This window comes from Pteropus medius, unplaced genomic scaffold (assembly GCF_902729225.1).
Source record: "Pteropus medius unplaced genomic scaffold, Ma_sr-lr_union100, whole genome shotgun sequence".
NCBI lineage: Eukaryota > Metazoa > Chordata > Mammalia > Chiroptera > Pteropodidae > Pteropus > Pteropus medius.
In genome coordinates, this window is record NW_024342471.1 from 26,583,178 (window position 1) to 26,605,464 (window position 22,287).

The following is a 22,287-nucleotide window of genomic DNA, read 5'->3' on the forward strand; positions in this document are numbered from 1 at the left end:
CTGTAAGGAATCCATGAAAACGGACGACTGTCTCTCGTGAGTCAGAGACACGGAGGCGTCCTAAGTGACATCGCGTCTGGGGAGGGAGCCGTGTCTGCCAGCTCACAGTGCGGGGTGGCAGGTGGCATGTGGCACGCCGTTTCCCAAACGCTGCCTCTTGAGGACCGATCTCTGTGGAGTCAGTAACCGGACACCCGGCCCTCAGACGTGGTGCGTGTGCGGCCGGGACTGACCGCGATTTCCCCAAACATCAGGGCACCCGGGAACGGTCGGCTGAGACGGCGGAAGTGGGCTGTGGTCACTCTGTGTGTGAGAAGCCGCAGGTGCCAGAGAGCCGGGGGCTGGACGCCGTCCAGGGTGAGACCGCAGAAAGGAAAGCGGTGCCTGCTGGAGGCCCCGGCGCCCGCCATGTGCGAGGCGGGCGAGGCGGGTTCGCCCGGGGCGGAAAGGAGGGGCCCGCGGCCTCATCAGGGCTCCCGACCCCCACCCGGGCGCTTCGTAGCCCCTGCGCCTGCTGGTGGAGCAGGCCCCTCCCCCACGAAGCCGTCATGCTGGGAGACCCCACGACGCCCCGCCACAGCCAGGCATTAGCCAGGCACGGAAGGGAAGGGCCAGGCAGCTGGGGAGAGGACAAGGTCAGGGAGTCCGCGCAGGCCACAGGTCCCCTCATTATCTGCTTATGCAAATCGCAGCCACGGGCCCCTCTGAAGACGCCGGTCTCTCCACGGTCGAGGCCTGCCCAGCTGCACCGCCAATCAAAACAATTAGGTGGCGGGGACCTTCCCGGGGAAGAGCAGTCTTGGTAATGAAAGCTGGTGATTACGTCTGGGGGTGACGCTGACCTGGGTCCCTTGATTAAAGAGAGGCCTGCAGGCATCAGCAGTCACAGTGCCCGGCTGCTGCGTCCCATGGGGACCTAACTTGAAAATTTTTCCACGAATCACGTCGCCGAATCAGGTGGCCTTGTGCCCCTGCCGTTTTGTCAAAACTGGGGAGCATCTAAGGTGTTAAGAAGCGTCCAGGAGGTCAGCCCAGGACCCGACTGCGTGGGGCGGCCCGTCGGGGCGTCGGCTGTCATCCGTGACCCCGTCTTCTACAGCCAGGGCTGCGGGAGCTCCTCAGAAACACACTCAGGACCCGCCGTCCAGGGATCCTGTTCCCAGAGCAGGGGGGGCCCCGCCCCCCAAGCCTCAGGGCCCCGAGGGCTCCACATCCAGGGGCCTGTGCTCGGGGACCCGGGCCGCCCCTGCCCTCTGCACCAGCGCCCTGGGTTGTCCTGGCTGCCCCATCCGCCCGCCATTCCGGAGGGCTCTTTGCCCCGTCTGGCCCACGCCCTGCCCCTCCGCATGTAGGAGACGTTCCCACCTCATCTGCATCCCCACGGGACTCCTCCTTGGTGCCCAGTGCCCATCACAAGGAAACTTGACCTCTGCTCAAACTTGACCAAGCTCTGAATGACCAGGCTGGACGCTCACGCCTGCCCGTGGCCAGAGAGGGTTCTGGGGCGGCCCCTGGGAGGAAGCCAAGGGACGGGCGTGGGTGCTGGGGTACCTCGGTGACCCAGAAAGCAGCCGTGTCCTCCATGGAGGACCCCTGGCTGCAGGACTCCTACCCGCGCTCACTCCCGCCCTAGCTGGGCGGCCCCACAGTGCCGCCGCCACCCGGCTCGGCCTCGTCCCCGTCTGGCCAGGCGCTTTGGACACATTCTTCCTCCTCTCTGTGCCTCAGTCCCCTCGCCTGGGACGTAAGGTCAGGGGACCCCAAGCCCACCTGCACTGCCTACCCATGGACACCTGGGGCTCCTTGCAGGCTCCACCCCCCAGGTCTCCCACTGCTGCGGGGAGCTGGCCTGACCGTGAACCTCACTGCAGGTCGAGACTCAGAGCCCTCTGCCCAGTGTGGCACGTCAGCTCGTCGCCCACCGCACCCCTGGGGGGCCTGGTTTGGGGGGCAAGACAAACGGCACCAGCCGGGCGAGAGAATACCAGTCTGCACTTCTCCCCCGAGCCGCGGCGCTGCCCCCACTTCCCTCTAAGTCCCAAATCGGCCCTCGGAGCACACAGTGGCAGAGTGTGTCTGGTCGGGAGACGTTCATGCTGCCCACCGCCACACCCGCCTCCTGCTGGCCGCTCCCTCCAGCCTCGGTCCCCGGCAAACGCCCGTCCGCCCCTCCGCACCCTGCCGGGTGCTACACCCCCCGTGGGGCTCGCCCGCCCTCCCCAGGTGTGTGGCGTCGTATGTGACTCGGCGCCTATTCCTGGCTCTGCTCTGCTCGGAGCACCAGGCCCACCCTCCCCGCTTGGGAGCTGGACGGGGGGCGGGGGCCGTTAGTGTCCTGGCGCTCGAAGGCATGCGGAACCGCACGTTTAAGTCTGTACGCTGTGTGTGCTCCGTGCTGAGTGGGTGGCCCACGGGGTCCATGTCACCCCCCACGGCGTGCAGCAGGACGTGGGCCGGAGGCCCTCGGCATGTGGGCCGGAGCTGGCCCTTCCCGGGCCTGGAGTCAGGCCGGCACTTTGGGGAGCTCATCGCGGCTTCCGTGAGCACCAGGCCCCAGGAGATGGGCGTGGAAGGGACCCCAGCGGGGAGGCTGCTGCAGCGGGGAGCGGGGTCTGAGCCCCCGCAAACTGCCCGCAGGTCTGGGCGTCCACCTCTACCCTGGCGTTTAACGTCCAGGACGAGGGCAGCGGGGCGGGGGGGACCCCTCACTGCTCTTGGTCCTGCAGCTCTGCCGCAGGAGCTTGGCTGTAGCCAGCTCGGCACCTGGGAGCCCCGAACCCCACCAGGCACAAGACCTCCAGCTTGGGTCACACCGTCCGTAACCCCCAGTGGTGGCGTGTGGCTAGCCCAGCGTGCAGCCAGGCTGCTGGTCTGGAGAAAACTGTGATTCATCATACACACGCAGATACGAAACACACATACACACATGTGCATACATGCGTGCGATGCACGCGCACATGTGCGTGGCTACATATACACATATGGGTGCACGCATGCATCTGTGTGTACACGCGCACACAGGCCTTGTACACCTGCGTGTTACGTGTATAATTCTCAGCAACAGTTGCATAGAGGTCGCATCCTTATCACTACCCGGTGACACCCGGAGACAGGACACGAGGCCGTGGGGAACGCCGGCGGGCCGCCTGTTACGCAGCACGGGGTTCACGGGCGGCGGGGCCGAGGTGCCGCGTCCCATCAGGCGAGCCTGGGTCGCGCGTTCGGGATGTGCCCGCCCCGTCCGGAGACCGCTCGCTGTCCTCAACGCCGTCCCCCAGAGGCGTGGGCCCGTGTTCCAGGCTGGAGCCTGCTCAGGCCTGGCTCTCCCCCTCACCAGATTTTGTTACTACGTTTGTCTCACAGCTTTAAAATAGTAGCAAATATGGGCAATTTATTTAGACAACACTAGGGAAATTACCGCCGAGCCGGCTCTTCCCGAGCAAACGAAGACGAAGCAGCATTTTCCTTGTTAAAAGCGCGACGAAAACCTTTACAAAAACTGGGTCTGACATCCAGGGGGCTCAGGTGACGCCCGATGGGGCCCAGGCATCGCCGGTGAGGCGGGGCTGGCCCCGGGAAACGGGGCACGACCTCACGGGCAAAGAGACCCCAGAAGTGGGGGTGGCACTCGGCCAGCTGCTCTGGCCTTGGGGCCCACTCTTGGCATTCGGTCCTGCCTCTGCCTAACAGCTGCGTGACCTGCAGAAGGTACTCGGCCTCTCCGAGGCCCCCTGTGGCCACCCCAGTAAAGTGGGGTGATGCCTCCTACTACATTGGTGATGAGGAGGATTCAGGCGGAGACGTCGGGGGACACCTCCGGGGGTGCGGAGAGCAGCCGCCTGTGCCTTCGCTGCGTGCGGCCAGGACTGACCTAAACACAGTCTTGTGAAGCTCATGGGGACACGACCCAGCCCTCACGTCATCACGAGAGACTGGGGATTCCCCACGGGCAGCATCTCTCAGTGTGACCTGAACAGAAGTGGTGTGACGTCATATTTCCACAGACGGCGAAGCCTCTCGGGAAATACACACTTCATGGCTCCTTTCTCGGGAAGGTGGGAGCCAGTTGTGGAAGCCTTTGGTATTCAGTTGCTGCAAACTCGGGAGCTCGACCCGACGAGGCAGCAGGGACCCCGGCGGGGCGGGCCCAGCGAGGTTCTCTCCCTGGAGAGTGGCTTGTCGTCCTGGGTTCTTCCGCAGCTTTGAGCTTGCGCACTCGGGGCGGGTAGGAGGTTTTTGGTTTTGCCTCGGTCCGGCAGTTTTGTGTACATATGTTAGACGAATTGCTGTGCGGCTTTTTTTGCAAAAGTGAAGGACAAGGTTCTGTGAGCACAGAGGGCGATGCTTGGACCAGCCGCGGTCCTCGGGGGTCCCGCGCTCCACTGGAGGGCGGGGGCCCCACCATGGCTGGGCAGACGCCCCCAGCCAGCCCCGTCCCCTCTGCCTTGGGCCGACCTGGTCCACGGTCTGTCTCTGCCACGTGGGCCAACGCAGGCTCCGGGCTCCCGGACTCAGAATAAAACGGGCCTGAAACACAAACACGGCGCCGCGGGACACCACATGGGCGCCTGGAAAATAAACACACAGGTGGGGTGCACGTGGATGTCACTGGTGCACGTGAGTTCTGCCGGCTCTTCGAATCGTGGAAAGCCATGTACGTAACGACGAGATACGCAGGCAGATAAAAGGCGTAAAGCAACACAAAGCGGTGTGACCGCCGCTGGCGACCAGAGGATGGGGTTGGCATTTGATGCGTTTCTTCCCGTCTTCTCTCTGTCCTTGAAAAGAAAACAGAAACGAGCTCACGCGGCATAACACGCGGCTGCACACGCAGTGCTACTTTGTGGAAGTTTCCTTGGTTTTCAGAAAGTAACTTTTAGTGACAATGTAACATCTGAAGATAAAACATAGCGAAATGCATTTAACTACTACCATCAGGCATCCGGAGATTTTTCTCTGGAATTTTCACTATTTTAAATACATGTGTATGATATTGTTATTAAAACATCTGCCACGAGCATCTTAATGCGGAGACTTTTGTGCACACTTAGTTGTTTGGGGACTGATTTCCAGCTGTGGCATTATGAGGCCCTTGAGAGTCACTGGCAGACTGGCGGCAGGCGGGCTGTGGCCAGCACCCAAGCAGTGACCCCAAGGACGTCGGTGCAGCCACCACTCAGGCCCACCGCCTCGCCACCGGGCCTGGACTTGTATCAGTTCGATTCCCATGGCAATTGTCTGAACTTGCCACTGTCATCACCCTCCCCACATCATAAAGGACGTGTCTGGAGCTTGGAGACTCTAGTGGACTTTCCCGATGTCACACAAGTCTTTGGACACACGCACGTGTGAGGCCCCAGGGACACGCTTCACGCCAAGCCCCGCGACCTCCGCCAACTGACTGGCAGCGTGCTCCTTGGTGATGGTTCGCTGTGGTTGATCTTGTTGGTTTGATAAGCAAAGAGGATTTATTGCTTCGATCGGCATTATTCAATTACCAAGAGACTTGAACACTTTTCATAAGTTTATTGACTCTTTACATATGTTGCTGTTACAAATCCGTTCATGCCTTTTTCCTAGTATAAAAAAGATTTAACGTTGTTATTGATTTGTGAGAACTCTTTATATATGAGAGTTAACCCTTTGTCAGATTCGTTCTACATCATTGTTCCAAACTCATCAACTACTTTTAGAGTCTCTTTTAATAAACAAGAGTTTTAAATTAAAGTGTATTAGTCTCTCCTTTTGTAATTTTTTTTCTATTTGGAGGAGATTTAAAGCCGTGATCCACTCAGTTGTTTAAACAGTCAACACTATTTTCTCCTTCTTTTCTTTATGGTTCCCTTCCCCCTTTCCATCCGGTAATCCATCTCTTCGTGTAGATGAGGATCTTGCTCGATTCTCCCCCTGACACTTAGCCGCTTCCCCCCCACGGCCCGATCACGTCTGTCCTCCTGGGAAAGCAGGCTCTCTGGACGGACGCCCCTTCCTGTGGGCGGAACCTAACCAGAGTCTTGGCTCCTCTCTCCTCTGCAGGTGGGGCCGCGGAAGGGGAGGAAGGCTGCCGAGCTGGACCCCGCCCTGCCCCCGAGCGACGCGCTGCCACCGGGGCCGCGGCACCAGCTCACCCACGGGCTGAGGCGGCAGAAGCGAGACTGGGTCATCCCGCCCATCAACGTGCCAGAGAACTCCCGCGGGCCCTTCCCCCAGCAGCTCGTGAGGGTAGGTGCCGACCCCGCCTGCGGCCGAGAGGGTCTCGGCTGGAGCCCGGACGCCGCTGGGGACCCAGCAGACCAGGCCTGGTGGCCTTGTTCCTGGGACGAGGGACGGGTTCTGTGTCCAGACTCTGCCTTTCCAGCAGTGAGACAAGTGTTCCGGAGAATTACAGAGCAGAGGACACGGGGGAGGCGGCCGCGTCGTCCAGGGCGGGCGGGCTGCTTGGGCGGGGTCCTCGCTGCTCTTGGTCACTGCCGAGCACTCCTGAGGAGGGCGGAGGTGGGGCGGGGGCCTGGGCCGTGGCCTCTGACCCCTGACGCCTTTCCTGGGTCCACTTGTTCTCACTCCCTTCCGATCGTGACGAAGTCACTGAGAGGTGCGCTGACGGCGTGTCTGTGACGATGGTCTTGGCGAGAAGTCACGAGTCTTAAGACTACGACTGTGATGCTAGTCGTCAGCTGCGTGTCCGCGGCCAGTGACGCCGTGGAGCCCGCCTGGGGAGTGAGGTGTCTGGAAAAGCCCAAAGGGCGGGGTTCGGAGAGCTGGGGCGGTGGATGGGGGGCTGGGGAGATGGCGCGCCCGCCCCCCACCTCGCGCTGAGCGCCTCTTCCAGCTGGCTGGCCTGGGTTGTGTCCTTCATTAGAAAATGATAAGCTAGGGAGTCAACCGATTCCCCGAATCCTGCGAGCTGCTCGACACACTCACCGAATGCGAGGAAGGGGCCATCAGAGCCTCCGATTCTAGCCGGTCAGTCAGAAGCAGAGGTGACAACCTGGCTTTGGGGTTGGCGTCTTGTGGGGCGAAGCCCTCGACCCGTGGGATCGACACGCTCTCTGGGTAGAGTGCGTCAGAATGGACTTACACTGTAGGACGCCCAGCAGGTGTCACGGAGGGCGGCTCGGGGCGGGGAGGGTCGGCGTGTGCCAGTCGTGGGAGATGCAAGACAGCGTTTCCCACCTACCACGTCGAGGTTTTTTTCTGGTGATTTGTTTTTCATTTAAATACATTTGTCCTGAAAGGAAACGTCCTCTTAGACCGCGTTTGGGAAGCTGGCACCGTTTGTCACGATCGAGTTGACCGCAAATCGGGCGCAACGTGCGGGAGCTCGATGCCTGGTGGGCGGGGCCGTCCCGCTCGGAGCCCGAGGCTGCTTCGCAGTGTCGTGAGGACGCACCAGGACCAGAGGCCTCGTCCTGAATGTCACCAGATCGAAGGCAGACTGGAAAGGGAGCGAGAGTTTCATCGTGTGATTCGGTTTCGTGTAAAGCCTCGTGCTTGCACCAAAAACTACCTCTCGTAGAGAATTGTTGATCTAACTCAGGCAGGCAAATGTTTTTTGTAAAGAGCCAGATCGTCAATATTTTAGGCTTTGCAGGCAGAGCGGCCTCTGGCATTTGTACTGTGAAAGCCGCCCTGGGCGACATGCAAACGAATGATGTGGCAGTGTGCCGATAAAACTTTATTTACCAGCAGAGGCGGGGGGCCGGATCGGGCACGCGGGCCCCACAGCAACACCGTAGGGAGTGAGTGGTTTGTGAGCAGTGCCGAGGGCTGTCCAGTGCTGCGCACACAGCAGAGGACACGCGCGTGACGCGCGACAGGCGCCTCGGCCCTGCTGGGGTTCTCTGCCGTCCTGGCTGTTAGAGTCGCCTGGGCTGAGCCCCTGTCCCGCGAGGATGCCCGCGTCTGCCGGCATCATCGGTCCTGCTGCGTCCGTCTCCTGCGGGGCCGTAGAGAGAACGAAGCCCTGCACGTCCTGCCCGCCCACCGCCAGTGGTCTCTGGGGCTGGGACGTGGGGCTGGCGACAAGTGGACGGGAGAGCTGAGTTCGCCCAGACGGGCAGAGGGCTCGGGTCTCCTGACCCCTGGTGGGCGTGTTGGTGGGGGTGTTTCTTGTCATGACGTCGCAATGACATCAGCATGTCTCTGGGGAGGTGGACATACTGCGTTTTCCCATTTGAGCAGCTACGAAGCAGGGAAATTTGCCCAGGTAGCACAGACCTTGCAGACATGGCCCGAGAGAGGAGCAGGCGACAGGTCCCGGAGACTCTGCCCCCGGCTGTGGGGACAGGCGCTGCCGGCCTGGCGCGGGCATCGGCTGGGAGAAGCTCCAGGCTCCATCGTTGCGGCCCAGGCACGCGGGGCCCGGCACCTTCCGTTTTCCCGTCTGCAGTGTGGCTGTGGTCTGCAGGGAGTCTGTCCTCTGCTCCTGGGACCCTGACGTGTCCAGCAGCCCCATGGGGGGGCTGCCCCTCCAGGCCGGACGCCTACTCCAACACATGCTGTGAGCAAAGGTGGGGTGTGGGTTGTAGCAGCCCCACAGCTATAACGAGCACCCGCAAACGTCAGAAACCTCGCACAGTAGTTAGAGACTCGTGTCTTGCTCCTGCAAAGGGCTCCCAGGGGTCCCTCAGGCCCAGAGCGAGGACCCCCAGATGGCGAGGTGGGTGTGGCATGAGGACCTCAGATGGCAGGGGGATGGAGCATGGCATGAAGACCCCGGATGGTGAGGGAGATGGGGCGCGGCATGAGGAATCAGACGGCAGGCTAGACACGGCATGCAGCGGTTCTGCCCGAGTCCCCCTGGCCAGAATCCAACCATGTGTCCACGCCTGATTGCCAGGGACACCGGGAGGCACAGCCCAGCTCTGCGCCCAAGAGGCAGGGCCCGTGCGTGGTGACCCGCTGGTCTCCGCCGGCAGCTTCCACAAGGTGCGGGCAGCCCTTGTCCTCCTTGCTGACGGCCCAACCGCGCCGAGCAGCTGAGGGCCGGGATGGCCTCGTGAGGTCGGGCCTAGCTCACCAGCCTTCCCCGAGCCCCGTGTGTCTCTACCCCACCCCCCTGCTTCATTTTCTCCAGCCTCACAGGTCCGAGGAGTTGGAAGGTGGGGTTTAGGACAGACGAAGCAGCTGGACCGTGAGGGGATGAATCTTGTAAAACGCGTGGCACAGACAGAGACTCCCAAACCTGCTTCTAACTCTGCCCTGCTGCTTGGCTGACCCTTGAATTGTGCATGCACAAGGGAGACCCCGGAGAGCCCAGTGTGGGGGTTTTCTCCCCATGAGCAGATCCGAAGGGGTCTTGGAAGTGCCACCTCTGGCTTCCCCGTAGAGTCTGCAGTTTTAGTGGTCACCGGGCTGGAAGGAGTGGCTTGGGGATGACCGAGGGGGAGGTTCCGAGGTCATCCCTCCTTGAGGACGTTCTTAATTATCTGGAGTAACATTTCCATAGAAACCGCGGGACTCCTTCCACTGTGACACAGGGGGCACTTTTACTTGCCTATTGTCACCTGCAGGGTGGGGCCGCCTCCTTCCCACCCCTGTGGGGACCTCAGGCCCGGCCACCACTGTTCCTGTGGTTGTACATCCGCGTCGAGACTGGGAGTTTATATGGTCCTCGCGAAGCCAGAGGGACACCAAGCAGGCAGCATCGCCGACTCCGCCGCCTCGGGCGTGAGATTTACTCGGTCGCGTGACAGGGATGTGCGGACCCTTCGTGTGTCTGTCCCCTCGTCTGGGCAGAGGACGCCCCTTTCACGCATTGCTCCGACGGCCGCATTGACGCAGCCGAAAGTTCCCGAAGACGGGAAAGTCGAGGCAGAACGCCGCAGATGCTCGGACCCCTTACCGGGGCACGTTCGGTTAGGATACATTAGTATTTTAGGTCCCCGTCATTAACTTAATATTCAGGGGTTTCGTTCTGTCCTTGAACCGCAGTCACTCCCTGTGCGGTGGGCGTCTAGGGTGAGGGCTCAGAGCCCTGCCCACAGGGGCCCCTCCGGGGACCGCCCAGCGGGGCGGCTGTGCCTCCTATCAGCAGACCAGGTGTCGTCCCGTTGGGCCTCACCGTCCAGGACAGGGAGGAGGGCAGGCTGGTCAGGGCCAGGATATTCTGGAGCCCGAGGCGCGGTGCCCAGCAATACCTGGAGGAGGCTGTGAGGGCTGAGGCTGGCCCGCCGCTGGCAGATCTGCTAACCTTCTGTGACCCCTAACTCGCCCTCAGGGCAAGGTGGAACCACTTCCTGTCCCCTCCGGTTCAGGTGGGGGCTGTCAGGTCCTGGAGTGTGAGGGGCGGGGCTGCCGGCAGCTCCGTTTCAACGCACACTGTCGTCTCCAAGGCAGGGGAGGTGAGCACCGGCCACCACGTGCTTCCAGCAGGAAGCGACGAAGCCACGTCCACGCCACACTGTCTCATTAGCTACATAGGTCACGTGGTGCGACCCAGCCCGCAGCGAGTAGGGTGAGCATCCCGCACTGGGAGTACTGTGCAGGCAGCCGAGGCAGCCAGCAGGCGAGGTTTCAGATGCGGGAGGCAGGGCGGGGCGCGGGTTGAGGAGACCGCGGCTTTGGCGAGTGGCGGGCGGGTGGCGGGCGGCTGGCGGGTTAAGGGTGCAGCAGCCACACCAGCCCAGGCTGCCCCGCAGGTCTCCTGGGACAGGGCCGCCAGGCTCTGCGCAGCAGCTCTGCAGGGCGGCTCGGGGCCACACAGGAGGTCCCTTGAAGGCGAAGTTGCCATCGGCACCTGGGGCGGGGAGGGGGACGAGGAGAGGCCGCTCTGCTCCTCCGTCCGCGTGTTTCAGGGGCATCTGATGGTGGGGCTGGGGCTCAGCCTGGACACTAGTGACCCTCAAGGGACGAGAGGCTCCCTTTGCTCTCCGAGGGGCCTGAGGCATCTGAGTGGCCGTGGGTGTGTGTGATGGGGATGAAGCTGCAGAGCATCTGGACTCTGGGGCAGGTGGCAGACCGGGCGGGGCCCTTGCGGGGACTAAGGCGGGGGAGCCCACAACGCGGTTTCTTCAGAGATTCCTCGGGCTCAGGGGTGGCACTGACAGCAGAGGGCCAGGGCCGCAGTGCGCACGCTTTCTGGGGTTTGCTCCCAGGCCCCTCCCGGCTGGCCCCAGAGGTGGGTCCGGCGGTGCCCACAGCAAGTGCTCCCTGGAGCCGAGGACGAGGTGGCCTGCAGGCCATCGCCTTCCTGGGGTGACGACAAGACCCCCAGCTGGGCAGTTTATTCCTGTGGCTGGGGTCCCCGCAGGAGACCCGGCCATGTACCCGATGCCATCTGCCATTTCCCGTTAATCACTTCCAAACCACAGACATTTCATTCTGCAGACTCCCTCTTCTGAATGGTAGCAAGCCGAGGGGACAGCTGCCTCTGCAAAGCTCTCAGCTCATAGACCAACTTCCACTCCCTGAAACGGGGCAGAGGGCACGAGCTCAAAAGCAGAGCCCGTCAGAAGGGAGGCCGTCTGGGGAGGGCTGTTTGGGAGACGAGCCCGCTTCCGAGCCGCGGGTGACAACGGGAAACGGGCCGTGGGTACGGCCTCCCCCAGTGGTGCGGAGCAGACTTCTGCCTTCAAAGTTACTCTTCAAAACGATGCCCCAGAAAGAGGCCGCCGACGGCCGGCTTGTGGCGGATCGCTCTGTGCTTTGTTTGCTTCTGGCTGGAAGTCCCGTCCGAGAGTGGCTGGGTCTTGGCCTCGCTCTCTGGGCTCAGGGACCCCCCTACCGGCCGACAGGAAAGGGCCTCGGTGTCGTCAGACCCCGAGCCAGCGACAGACGCTCCGCACTCAGCTCCTCCGCCCATCGGGCTGCTCTGTGGCGGAGTCACATGTTTGATTTGGGCTTCGGGGCTTCGCGAGCTGTAATGCTTATTTCAGTCGAAAAGTTGATTTTCTTTCCCGAAAATGTGAGGCGGTAGAAGCGAGGAAAGCCGCAGGGCCTCGGTGTCTGGTCAGAGGGAAATCAAGCTGACAAGCGAGCGAACGGCGCCTCGGAGGAGGCGGCGCCGTCCGGGCAGGACGGGAGGGGCCGGCCTCACCCCGCCTGCCGCTCCGCTCTGCCCGGTGCGGCACGAGGACAGACGGGGGCTTATCGGGGGGCTTATCGGAGCTCGCGGCTTCCGGGCGGTCTCCACACATCAAGCAAACTAGGGGAGAGAGGACACCGCCCATGCAGTCTGCCTTTGCAGACCGACCCCAAGCCTCCTTCACCCAGTCTGCAGGAGCGCACGGCCGGTCGGCGCCGGGCAGGGGTTCCACGCACAGCCTTTTTGACTCGCCCATTGCCTCTGGGAGAAGGCAAAGGAGCTGGGCCCATCCTCTGTGGCCCACTTGGGAGGCCCAGGCCTGGGTACTTTGTCTCTGGAAATAAGTGGCCAGATCAAGTTTTAGGCTTTCTATTAAAAATAATAGGATGTGGTTCCATAGTGGAGCGGTGAGCACGTCTGCTTTACACGCAGAAGGTCCTGGGTTAGCGCCCCAGTGGAGCCATGGTCCACGGTCTACGGCCACGCCACCCTGAACGAGCCCGACTTCCGATCTCAGAAGCTAAGCAGGGTCAGGCCTGGTTAGTACTTGGATGGGAGACCACTTAGGAACACCAGGTGCTGTAGGCACAAATAATAATAATACATAAATAAAAATAATAAGAATCCAAGGATAACCTAGTCTGCAAATTTCACACGTGGATTTGGACAGGGTCAACATGAATTCACAGCGTTCAGTCTAAAACGGGTTGGTAAAGGATGGCAGGGGATGGATTGTACATCCATAGTATGTTAGACCAATGTCCATTCTCCTGTCCCTCTGTCCACCCACCCATTTATTCATCCTTCCAGCTGCTCGTCCTCCCATCTTCCCTCCTCCAATTATCTATCCATCTATCCACCCACTCACTCACCCGTCCATCCATGCATTCATCAGTCTGTCCATCTACCCTCCACTCATCCATCCATCATCCTCATGCCTTCTTCCACCTGTCCATCTGTTCATTTATTCATCCATCCATCCACTAACACATCCATCCATCCATCCATCATCCATCCATCATCTATTCACGCCTGCATTTACCTGTCCATCTGTTCCACTCATCCATCCATCCACCTGTTCATCCGCTCACCCACCTGTCCCTCCCTCTGCCCGGCCGTTCGAGTGCCCGCACCCTCCGGGCGCCCTCGCTGCTCCTGGCAACAGCGGAACCCTAAGTGAGAACCACCCCAGCAAAACACTTCTGCTACTTTTTCCGACGCGTAAGGCCTTTGAGGTAAAGGACAATTCCAACAGGCAAAAAACCCTGCCTATCAGTTAGCATCCTTAAAATCCTTGCTTTATTGGAAACCTCCCAGCAGAGGATCAAGGTAATCAGTTTTTGACACTAGCGGACAGCTCTTCCGGGGGCTGGGGAAAGCACTTGCATTTGGCGGACCCGCGAGCACTATAAAGCTGTGTGACTTGACAGTCTTCCTTGACCCCAAGGAGGATTCTAGGACCAGAGGACACTTCTTGATTGTTTTCCTAAATCATCAACAGTAACAAAAATGTAGGCTAATAACAAAAAAGAAATGTGTTTGTCCCCCTAGATTTCTCCTTCGAGGAAATCGTAGTTTTACAGAGGAAAGCCCATCTCACGTGAGAAGGAGACACTGGCCTGGTCACTGAAGGGGACTTATTAAGCGTCGATTCTGCGGCCAGCGTTGAGGGGCAGCAGTGGCCACACGGCCGTGATCCCATCTGTCCTTGAGAGCTCTCCCGGGGCACAGAGGCAGACGGGAGAAGAGGAAGCCTCTCGGGCTGTAGGAAGAACCACAGAGAAAGTCAGCGAGCGGGTGACGGGCAGGGGCGGGCAGGCGGGCCGCGGGGAGCGGGCGCGTTAGACGGGGAAAGCGTCTAAAGACGGGAAAGCGGGCGAAAGCGTCTCCCAGGGCCGCTGCCGAGCTCTTGCAAGGCCGGGAGCCGATTGTGCAACCGGGCAGGGTTGGCACGGGAGGGAGCGTGCACGCCCGAGGCACGGAAAAGTGTGCGTCCAGAACAAGACCGGCAGGGAGGGGCGGTGGGAGAGCCGAGCCGGTCGGAGGGCAGGACCCAGGTCACACGGGGCCTCCAGGCCGGGTGGGAGGGCCGGGGTCCCCACGCGTGACGAGACGCCTTGAAGGAAGCGTCCAGCGCGTGCCGTCCGCGCAATGCCGTCCGCATCCACGCAGGCCGTGGAGGTGCAAGGGCTGGAGCGGCAGGAGGGCGCCGCCCCGCACAGCAGGGGCGTGGGTCGGGCCGGGCCGGACGGGAGAGGCGGCGGGGGAGGCGCTGAGCGGTGGGGGAGCCCCGGACTCTGGAAGAATGGGTCGGCAGGGCCGAGGACGCGTTCGGGGAGTGGGAGGTGGACGCTTGAGGCCGGTGGCTACAGTCTAAGCCAGGGAACGCATTGAAATACAGGTTCCCGGGCCCTGGTGTCCAGCTGGGCTGGGGGAGGCATCGGTCGCAGAGGTCTCTGCTGCCATGACAACGTCCAGCTGGTTCTGTGCGGTCAGCCTGGCCCAGCCCAGAGGAACCAGAATGTAGACAGACGCGGACCACTGTCCCCTCGGGGTCTGGCTTCACTAGCTGCCCCAAGCCCCCACCCCCAGGTCCAGGAGGCCCCGAGGCGCCGAGCGGGCAGCTGTGGCCACCCGGGACACCCACTGGGTGATGGATTTCCTTGTCACGTCACAGCTCAGTCCACTCGGCCCTGGAGCTCGGAGCCCCTGCCGGCAGCCTGTTTCATCAGTTTGATTTTCCCAGCTGCAAAGGCATGACGAAGCCAGGTCCTGGACGCATCCTGGCACCCCAGCAGCCATGAGCCCGATGTGACCTCACGTCTGGGCCCCTCCAGCAGGCTGAGGACCTGGCTGGTATGAACGGTGACTGCCCCCAGGATGGGACACCTCCAGCCCTGCCGAGCGTGGCCCCCATCTGTGCAGCCCAGAGCTGGCGGGCACTGCACAGGAGGACCCGCAGCTTGGGTTGTCCCCTCAGCTCCATCTCCTGCAGCCCCCTGGACCCTCCACAGAGGGGAGCTTCTGCAGAAATAGACAGGGTCCCTCGCGCCACCTCCCTGGCCCCGCAGACCTGCAGAGGGAGGGTGGCTGGGCCCCCGGCACTCCTGCAGGCACACGCCCAGCGGGGCCAGCCTCGAGGATGCTGTTTTAGTCCCGGGCTGGGTGTTTGGCTGCTCAGGTGGCCTCAGCCTGCAGCTCATCCCGCTGGCGAAGGCCGAAGACAGTGCGTGACGGAGCAGGAAACGCGGACCCGCCACGCAGAAGGCGTCGAGGGGCTCAGGCAGCGCGGAAGATCTTCCGCTTCGCAGAGACGCTGAGTTTCACACCACTTCCCCGACGGTGACAAGCCGTGCTCCCGTTCCGGCTTGCTGCGGGAAGCCACACGGTGCCCGGCTCAGCAGCCTGATGCAGTGTCCCCAGCGGGAGGGCTGCAGGCGCCACCACCGCCCCCCTTGACTACATGGGAGAAAGGAGGGGCCGCAGGGGCTCGGCCGCACTGGCGACCTGGTAGGCAGAAGGCCGGTCAGTGAAGGAGCCACACGAGTCCCTCCTCTCCACCGCGTATGGAGGGGACGCCGATGTCATCACCATTAGAAGTGGCCCCAGCAGCTGTTCCTGAGCCAGCCCAGGCCGGGGCTTCCCTGCCGGTTCTCAGGGCAGTGCCGGGCACGCCCTTTGTCACTCCATCCACCCCAGGACACACAGGTCCGACCGCCCCTCACTGCTGGGTCAGGGGAGGGACCGTGGTCCTTCCCTTGTCAGAGCCACCAGCACTGGCCCAGTCTACTGGTCGCTGACCGATGCCACGCTTCTCTGCGAAGCTGGCAGCAAATAGAAGTGAGCCCCGCTGACCCTGTTGTGATAGGAGCCAGAGGCCAAGGGTGACGGCTACTTCAGGGAAATCAAAGGTCCCCCGAGGGCTCAGTAAGCTCTTGCCTCTTAACCCAAATTTAAAAAGCTTTTAATGTGTGTTAAGTACACACCAGCTTCTTCTCAGGGCCGTGGTTAGTGAGGGCTCATGTTACAGCGCTACATTGTTACAGTCAGCCCCCATCAGCGTTTCTAAACAGTCAGATAATATTTGAATAGCTTAAATAAACTAAGTAACTGTCTTATTACTTCTATCAGGAAATTACATTTAAACAGCTACAGGCCGCGGTGTCTGCGGAGCAGGTCCGGGTCAGGCCGGAGTGAGTGTGGGGTTGCTGACACCCCGCTCTTACACTCGGTGGGGGCGGGGTACGGTTGCGCGTGTTTCAGAAGCTGAGAGGGTTGTTTGGAGTCGTCCGTAGAACCGCAGGGGGCCCAGGCCTCGGGCCTGTGCCCCAGGCCTGTGCCCGGCCCCTCCCCCGGTCTGCAGGTTGGTGGACTGGGGGGCGGGCGTCGGCCACACGTCCAGGGCCCCTTCCTCACTGCCGGGAAGTGGACACTCCGCCTGGGGCCCCAGGAGGCGGGCTGCTGGGGTCTCTGCAGACGTGGCTGTCAGCTCGGCGAGAGTGTCCCCACTCTGTGTCCTGGGTTCCACACTGCCATCTCCCATAGCGGCTCCTGGAGTGGGCGGGTGGTCCCTGTCACAGCGGCTTGCAGAGACCCCTCTGCTGGGCCCTGCTCTGTGCCCCGCGGCTCACTGTCCCCACCAGCCTGGCAGTGGCCAACATTCCCAATGACCCCTGGTCCTCCCTGCAGCCTGCTCCTCCGTAGTGACCAGCAGTGTGTAGGGCACCTGGGCGCTGGCCTTTTGTCTACATGCTCTCGCTGCAGGGGGACCCCAACCCACCACAGGCCCCCCGTGAAGCCCCGGCAAGGCTGTCAGGGCACATGTGTGCATGCACAGCGTCTCTGAGCCACACCCACAAGGCGGGGTGGCAGGGCGACGGCCATCCGTCCCTACCGTCCCTGTGAGGAGCCCGGCAGCCTGCTGGCCCTGAGGACAAGGACAAGCTGCTGTCACCTCCAGGCGACCCCGGTGCAGGCACAGCGAGGGTGGGCTCCTGGAAGCCCAGACCGCGCCCTAGGGTGGCGGGTCTTCTCAACCAAGGAGAAGCCCTCCAGCAACTGTTGCTAAGGAACCGCCAGAGTGGGTGGTTTTGCAAACGCCTCCTTTGTCCCTGACGTGTGAGTTCCAGGGCGTGGGGACAGCCAGTGCTGCTGGGGGAGGGAGCGGGGGAGGCCCACACCTCCATCTTCCAGAACCGCAGGGGGCCCCGCCTCACTCTGCCCAGCCGCTGTCTCTGCTGGGACCTCACCCGGCCTGCGCTGAGGGCTTTGCTCTCAGCAGCTGGTGACGGGGCGTCCTGCAGGGTCTGAGTCTGAGGCTGTTCGAGCTCAGTTCCCTGGGTCCAGATATCGCCCTTCCCCACCTGCTCCCTCGGCCCTCACTGGGGGACCCGCAGTCCCTTGTCCCCTGTCTGAGAGTTGGCAGTTGCTGCCAGCTGGGAGGGCAGGCGGCTACAGGCAGGACTCGCGTGCTGTGACGATGTGCATAGCCACGTAGTAATGGCCAAACAGCGTTCAGGAAAATGAACGGAAGCCAGAGCACAGGCACGCTGAGGAGTTACGACCCTTCGGGCTCGAAGGACATGACGCGACAGACCAGCCGGAAAAACGTCTCGCACAAGCAGATGGCCGGAGAGCTGGGCGTTTGGAAACGCGGGTGGGGGGCGAGGAGACTCCTGTCTGCGTGTCGTGCTTTATCAGCCCTTAGGACGACTCGAGCTGCTCGGCAGAGCCAGAAGACTCAGCCGGTAATGTCATCCGTCACTGTGGCAAAGGACGTCCACCCAATGGCCAGCTTGCGGGCGTGGCCGGGGTGCCGGGCTGGGCGCTGCCTCGGGCCAGCCTGCCACAGACAATGTGATCCTGGCCCGGACGTGCCTGCAGTGTGGACGTGACCGGGAAGCCGGCGTGGCCCAGGCCACTCTGGAGCGAGCCGAAGGCTGCCGAGGGCAGGGACGTGTGCTCCTGCCAGAGTCACCCAGAGCTCACGTGGTCTGCGCATCGGCTGTGGGCTGCGGTCACTGGGAAAGTGTGCCCAGGCCAGGCGGCAGGTGTCCAGGTGGGGACAGAGCTGCCGGGGGCGGCTCTCACCTGTGCAGAGTCTGGGTTCAAGAACTATCTCCACCAGTCACCAAGGGGTGGCACTTCCAGAATCCAACTCTGGTTTAGAATCTAACACACGAGTCTGTTTTCTTGGACTTGTTTCCAATGTAACAACGCCAGCTACCGAAGAAGGCAGCTAAGCGTCGTGCACAGACCTCGCCTGGAGACCACGGGCCATGAAGGACCGACCCTCACTCTTGGGCTTTCCTCCCGCCCGGCCCCTCCTGGACTCTCGGACATGAAGGCGAGTAGCTGCACCATGCATCCCTCGTGTGCTTCGCGAGAGAAGAACAACCCTGCCCCGCCCCACCGCGAGGAGCGGCTTCTCCATTACCACACCCCCCCCCACGATGCCGTGAGCCTCACGCGTGTCAGCCATTGCCACACGGATGTCCCCGCCTGCCGCCAGCCCGCCGGGGCGAGTCCCGCACAGTCCGGCCTTCGTGCTGTCCACCTCCGGTCGGATGCCACGGGTGCCATTGACCCCCTGGTGCTGTTATTTAAATCAACTTGCTCTTTAAACTAAACGAATTTATGTTAAACGACGTTTTACGTCATCACCATTGAATGAAAAATCCTCATCCATAGGCCTAAAGAGGGTCGAGCCCCCCAACTGGCAGGGAAATGGTGTGATTGTGATTGTACCCGTCCACCACTGAAACGCGCGTCTCAGGTCCCAGCAGGGGGGACCTGTCACGGCCTGGGAGACGCACGTCAGTCACGGTGGCTGGGGTGAGCGGCCCCCTGGGCTGGAGACCTTTACCTCGGGACTGAGGGACAGGCTCAGATTCCGCCGGGAGGCGGCCAGTCCGTCTCCGCTCAGCAGCATTTTCGGACCCGCGGGCTGTGAGAACCTACTCCACGATGGCCGGCCAGCCCGACGGCGGGCACGGGACATCGTCACTGCTCAGAAAGCAAACTAACCCGTGGTCCTAAGTGTTGTGGCCAGTCGTCCCCGACACCCAGGAAGACAAACTTTCCTGTCTCTTTGCCATTTACAGAACTAAAACCAACCCTTGACTTGCAGGAACCTGAAAACAGGTGACAGGCACCTCGTTAAAGGCCCAAGCCCAGTGGCCGATGCTGGTGCAAACATGTCCACATCGGGACCAGTCGGCATTGGGCAGAAGCGGGAAGGCAGTCAGGCGCGTGTAGACGGGTCACGATCCAGTTCGAGGTGATGGCCGAGGCCAGAGCTGGGACTGGTGCCTTACAGTGTGAGGAGGGGGCAGCAGGCAGGCGTCCCCTGGCCCAGGTGGGGTTCTGCGCCGCTGGGAGCTGTGTGGACGGAGGAGACCCTTGGAGGCAGGCAAACGTCACCTACGACCGACAGGCGCTGAGCGGGACGGGCGTCGGGGACGAGGGGCAGTGGGGCCGGAGCGTGGCGGGCGGGAGGCCGCAGTGAAGAATCTGGACATTGCTCCGTGTCTGACGGGGGCGTCGGTCCGATCAGGGCAGGGAGGTGACCGGGTTTTGTTTTACGAGGCTGCTGCATCTGCTGCCGCAGCCGCCCTGCTTAGAGCCACCGCACGAGCCCGCGTTTCCTGCTGGTGCGGGGGCCTGGGCGGGGGCTGGGCCGAGCCCAGACTGCCCCACGGAGGCGGAGAAGCGTGAGGGGGCCAAGGCCGGTCACGCCACGGCCCCCGGCCACGCCCAGCGCTGGCCGGCCCCAGGGCAGAGGGAGGGCGGTCGGTGTGGATGGGGCACAGGACTCGGGCCATGGGAATCCCCCGCGGACCCCGCAGTGGGGGAGGGAGGCGCGGGGGTGCTGTCCTTATGGCCCCGGCCCGCGTGGTTGCTGCCCCGGCCGAGGGCGCCCCAGCCGCTCTCCCGAGGGCGGTTACCGAGACTCTGCCCAACCACGTCGATGCGCGTAGCGCGGCTGAACATACACGGGAAAACGGGAAAACGGTTAAGATGGTGATTGAACGCCCTGCGTTTATTAACCTCGATTAAAGAAAGAGTCGCTAGACAAAGCCAGCAAACCTCAAAACCCAATCTAAAACCCTTCAGTTTTCTGTTTTTAAAGAGTTAGTGCTTTCAGTGGGAAGTGCTGAGTCCAGCCCGAGGCTGTCGCGTGACTGGCAGGTGTCTCTGAGCGGGCTTCCTGCTAACTCTGAGCTGTCGCGACATCGACATCGTAGCGCTGTGTTCCTGTCGCTCAAAGCCTGTTTTTTAAATGAAAGCCATAAGCGACGCCCAGCAATCCCACCAACTGAGGTTGTAACCAAATGCAAATTTAATAAAGAACATTTTCTAATATCCCCAAAAATCCGAACCCCCCCACCCTGCGACGAGTGCCGGGCCCGGTTTCACAGGCCCAGGTCTTGACCCCGTGCTCACTCCGTGCGGGTTTTATCAGGCATCATAAAAAGTGAGCCGCACCCCCGGAGAGCGGTCTGTGTGTCTCCACCTCGGCTCCTGTGCCCCGACTCTCCTCTGTCTCCATCAGGCACCTCCCGGCCCCCTGACCAGCCAAAAGTGACCCCAAAGCCCGCGAACATGTCCGGCTCTGAAGCCAGGACAGAACGAAGCGGGGCCGCCGTCCCCAAGAGCTCCCAGCCCGCGGACACCTCGTCCTCCGGGCCTCAGAGCCTCTCGGCAGAGCCGCTCCGGCCACCGGCTTGCCCGAGGGGGGAGCCTCATGCGCATGTGGCCGGTGTGGCTTCTAGGCCAGCTCGCTGGGGGCCGGAGAGACGGACATTCCCCCGGCTGCAGATCACGCTGCATTCGTAACGGGCGCTGGAAAAGCGTCGCTCCGATGAGCCGGCCACACCTCAGCCCTGCGAAACGCGGCAGCCGCGGCCGCCCGTCGGGAGCGCTGTCCTGAAGGAACTCAGCAGAAATCGCATTTTTAAAAAACACAGACAGCCCCAAACTCTTGGGGAGGAAAAAACAACCTCTGCTGACGACGCGGTGCAGGTGGACGAGGGAGCGGACGGAGGAAAAGTCCGAGCGACTCCGGCTCAGGGACGAGCTTCGCAGAGACGCGGATCCGAACGTCACATCTCAGCGTCACCTGCGCCACGGCTGCGGGTTAAACGCCCGCGCTCGGCTCCCACAGACGCACCCGGAACGGAGCGGCGGTCAGGCTCGCCCGTGACGAGGGTCCGAAGCCAGAAACACCGGCGTTTGGCTTCTGTGCCTTCGTGATGAGAAGGACGCTCCCAGGACAGCGGCGAGCAAAGCCGGGGACCAACTGGCGAGAACGGGACGCAAACCGGAAGACGGTTGTTGGGGTCCCAGGACTTCTGGGCTCCAGCTGGGCCAGCGGGGTCAGTCCCCGGCAGCCCGCGGCCCGGCCGCGTGTCCCACCGGGGGCTTGCAGTGGAAGCCCCGGCGCGTTGCCGTCCACGCCACCTTCGTCCCCGCACCGGCGGCCACACGGGCCCGGCGGCGGTGCTTCAGTTCACCTGCCCTCGGGGGGCTGTCCCCGCCGCCGTGGTGCCCTGCTAGCAGAATCGAGGCTGGGGCTGGGTGCACGTCATGGGGCGGAGAAGGGTGCAGGATGGGCAGGGGAAGAAGCTAAGGGAAGCCGCGCCCCCGGCTGGACGCCAGGCCCATCTCCACCCCATGCGGTCCCCGCAGCTGTCACTGGCCAGGGCTGCCTGGAGAGGACTCCGTTGGCCGAGGGCGGCTTTCCAAGGACAGGAGCCGCTGTGAGCTGTCAGCGGCTGGGGAGGGCCCACCGCCCCGTGAAGCAGGCCCGGGCGGCCACCGGCTGCGTGCGTCCCGCCTCGCTCTCTGATGTGTCTCTGACCGCCCGGGGGAATTTCCTCTAGCACACGTGGCCCATATTTTAAGTCAAACCATCCCAAAGGTGGCCTTGAAAGCTGACGAAGCCTCGCCCCACCCTGCACACGGCCACTCGCCAGCCGGCGGGTGCTCATCGCGTGTCCGTGGAAGACAGCTGGCCCGGGAGTGGGGTGGCAGGGCGGGGCACAGGCTCGGGCATCGGCGCTCCCCGGCCCTGCTTCAGTGCACCGTGCACACGCCCCCCGCCACCCCCGCCACCGATGCCCCTCGGCCGCTCTCCAGCTGTGTTGGAGGTTAGAGAGGTGATTCTTCTCTGAGCAGCCGCCTTGCTCCCCAGACATGAGCACAGAGAGGCCTCTTCCTGCACGTCAGCTGCACTTACAGAAACCGACCAGGAACAGTTA

General features: G+C 62.4%; 1 protein-coding gene and 1 pseudogene across 1 annotated transcript in view; both read left to right on the forward strand.

Moving 5' to 3' along the window:
* The window catches only part of CDH4 (cadherin 4), a 96,613-nt gene that overhangs the window by 6,501 nt on the left and 67,825 nt on the right, over positions 1-22,287 (forward strand). Inside the window, exon 2 of the mRNA XM_039864737.1 lies at positions 6,037-6,222. Coding sequence (XP_039720671.1) covers positions 6,037-6,222 — 186 coding nt within the window. The remainder of the gene's footprint in view (positions 1-6,036; positions 6,223-22,287) is intronic.
* Positions 12,498-12,613, forward strand: LOC120604194 (uncharacterized; annotated as a pseudogene).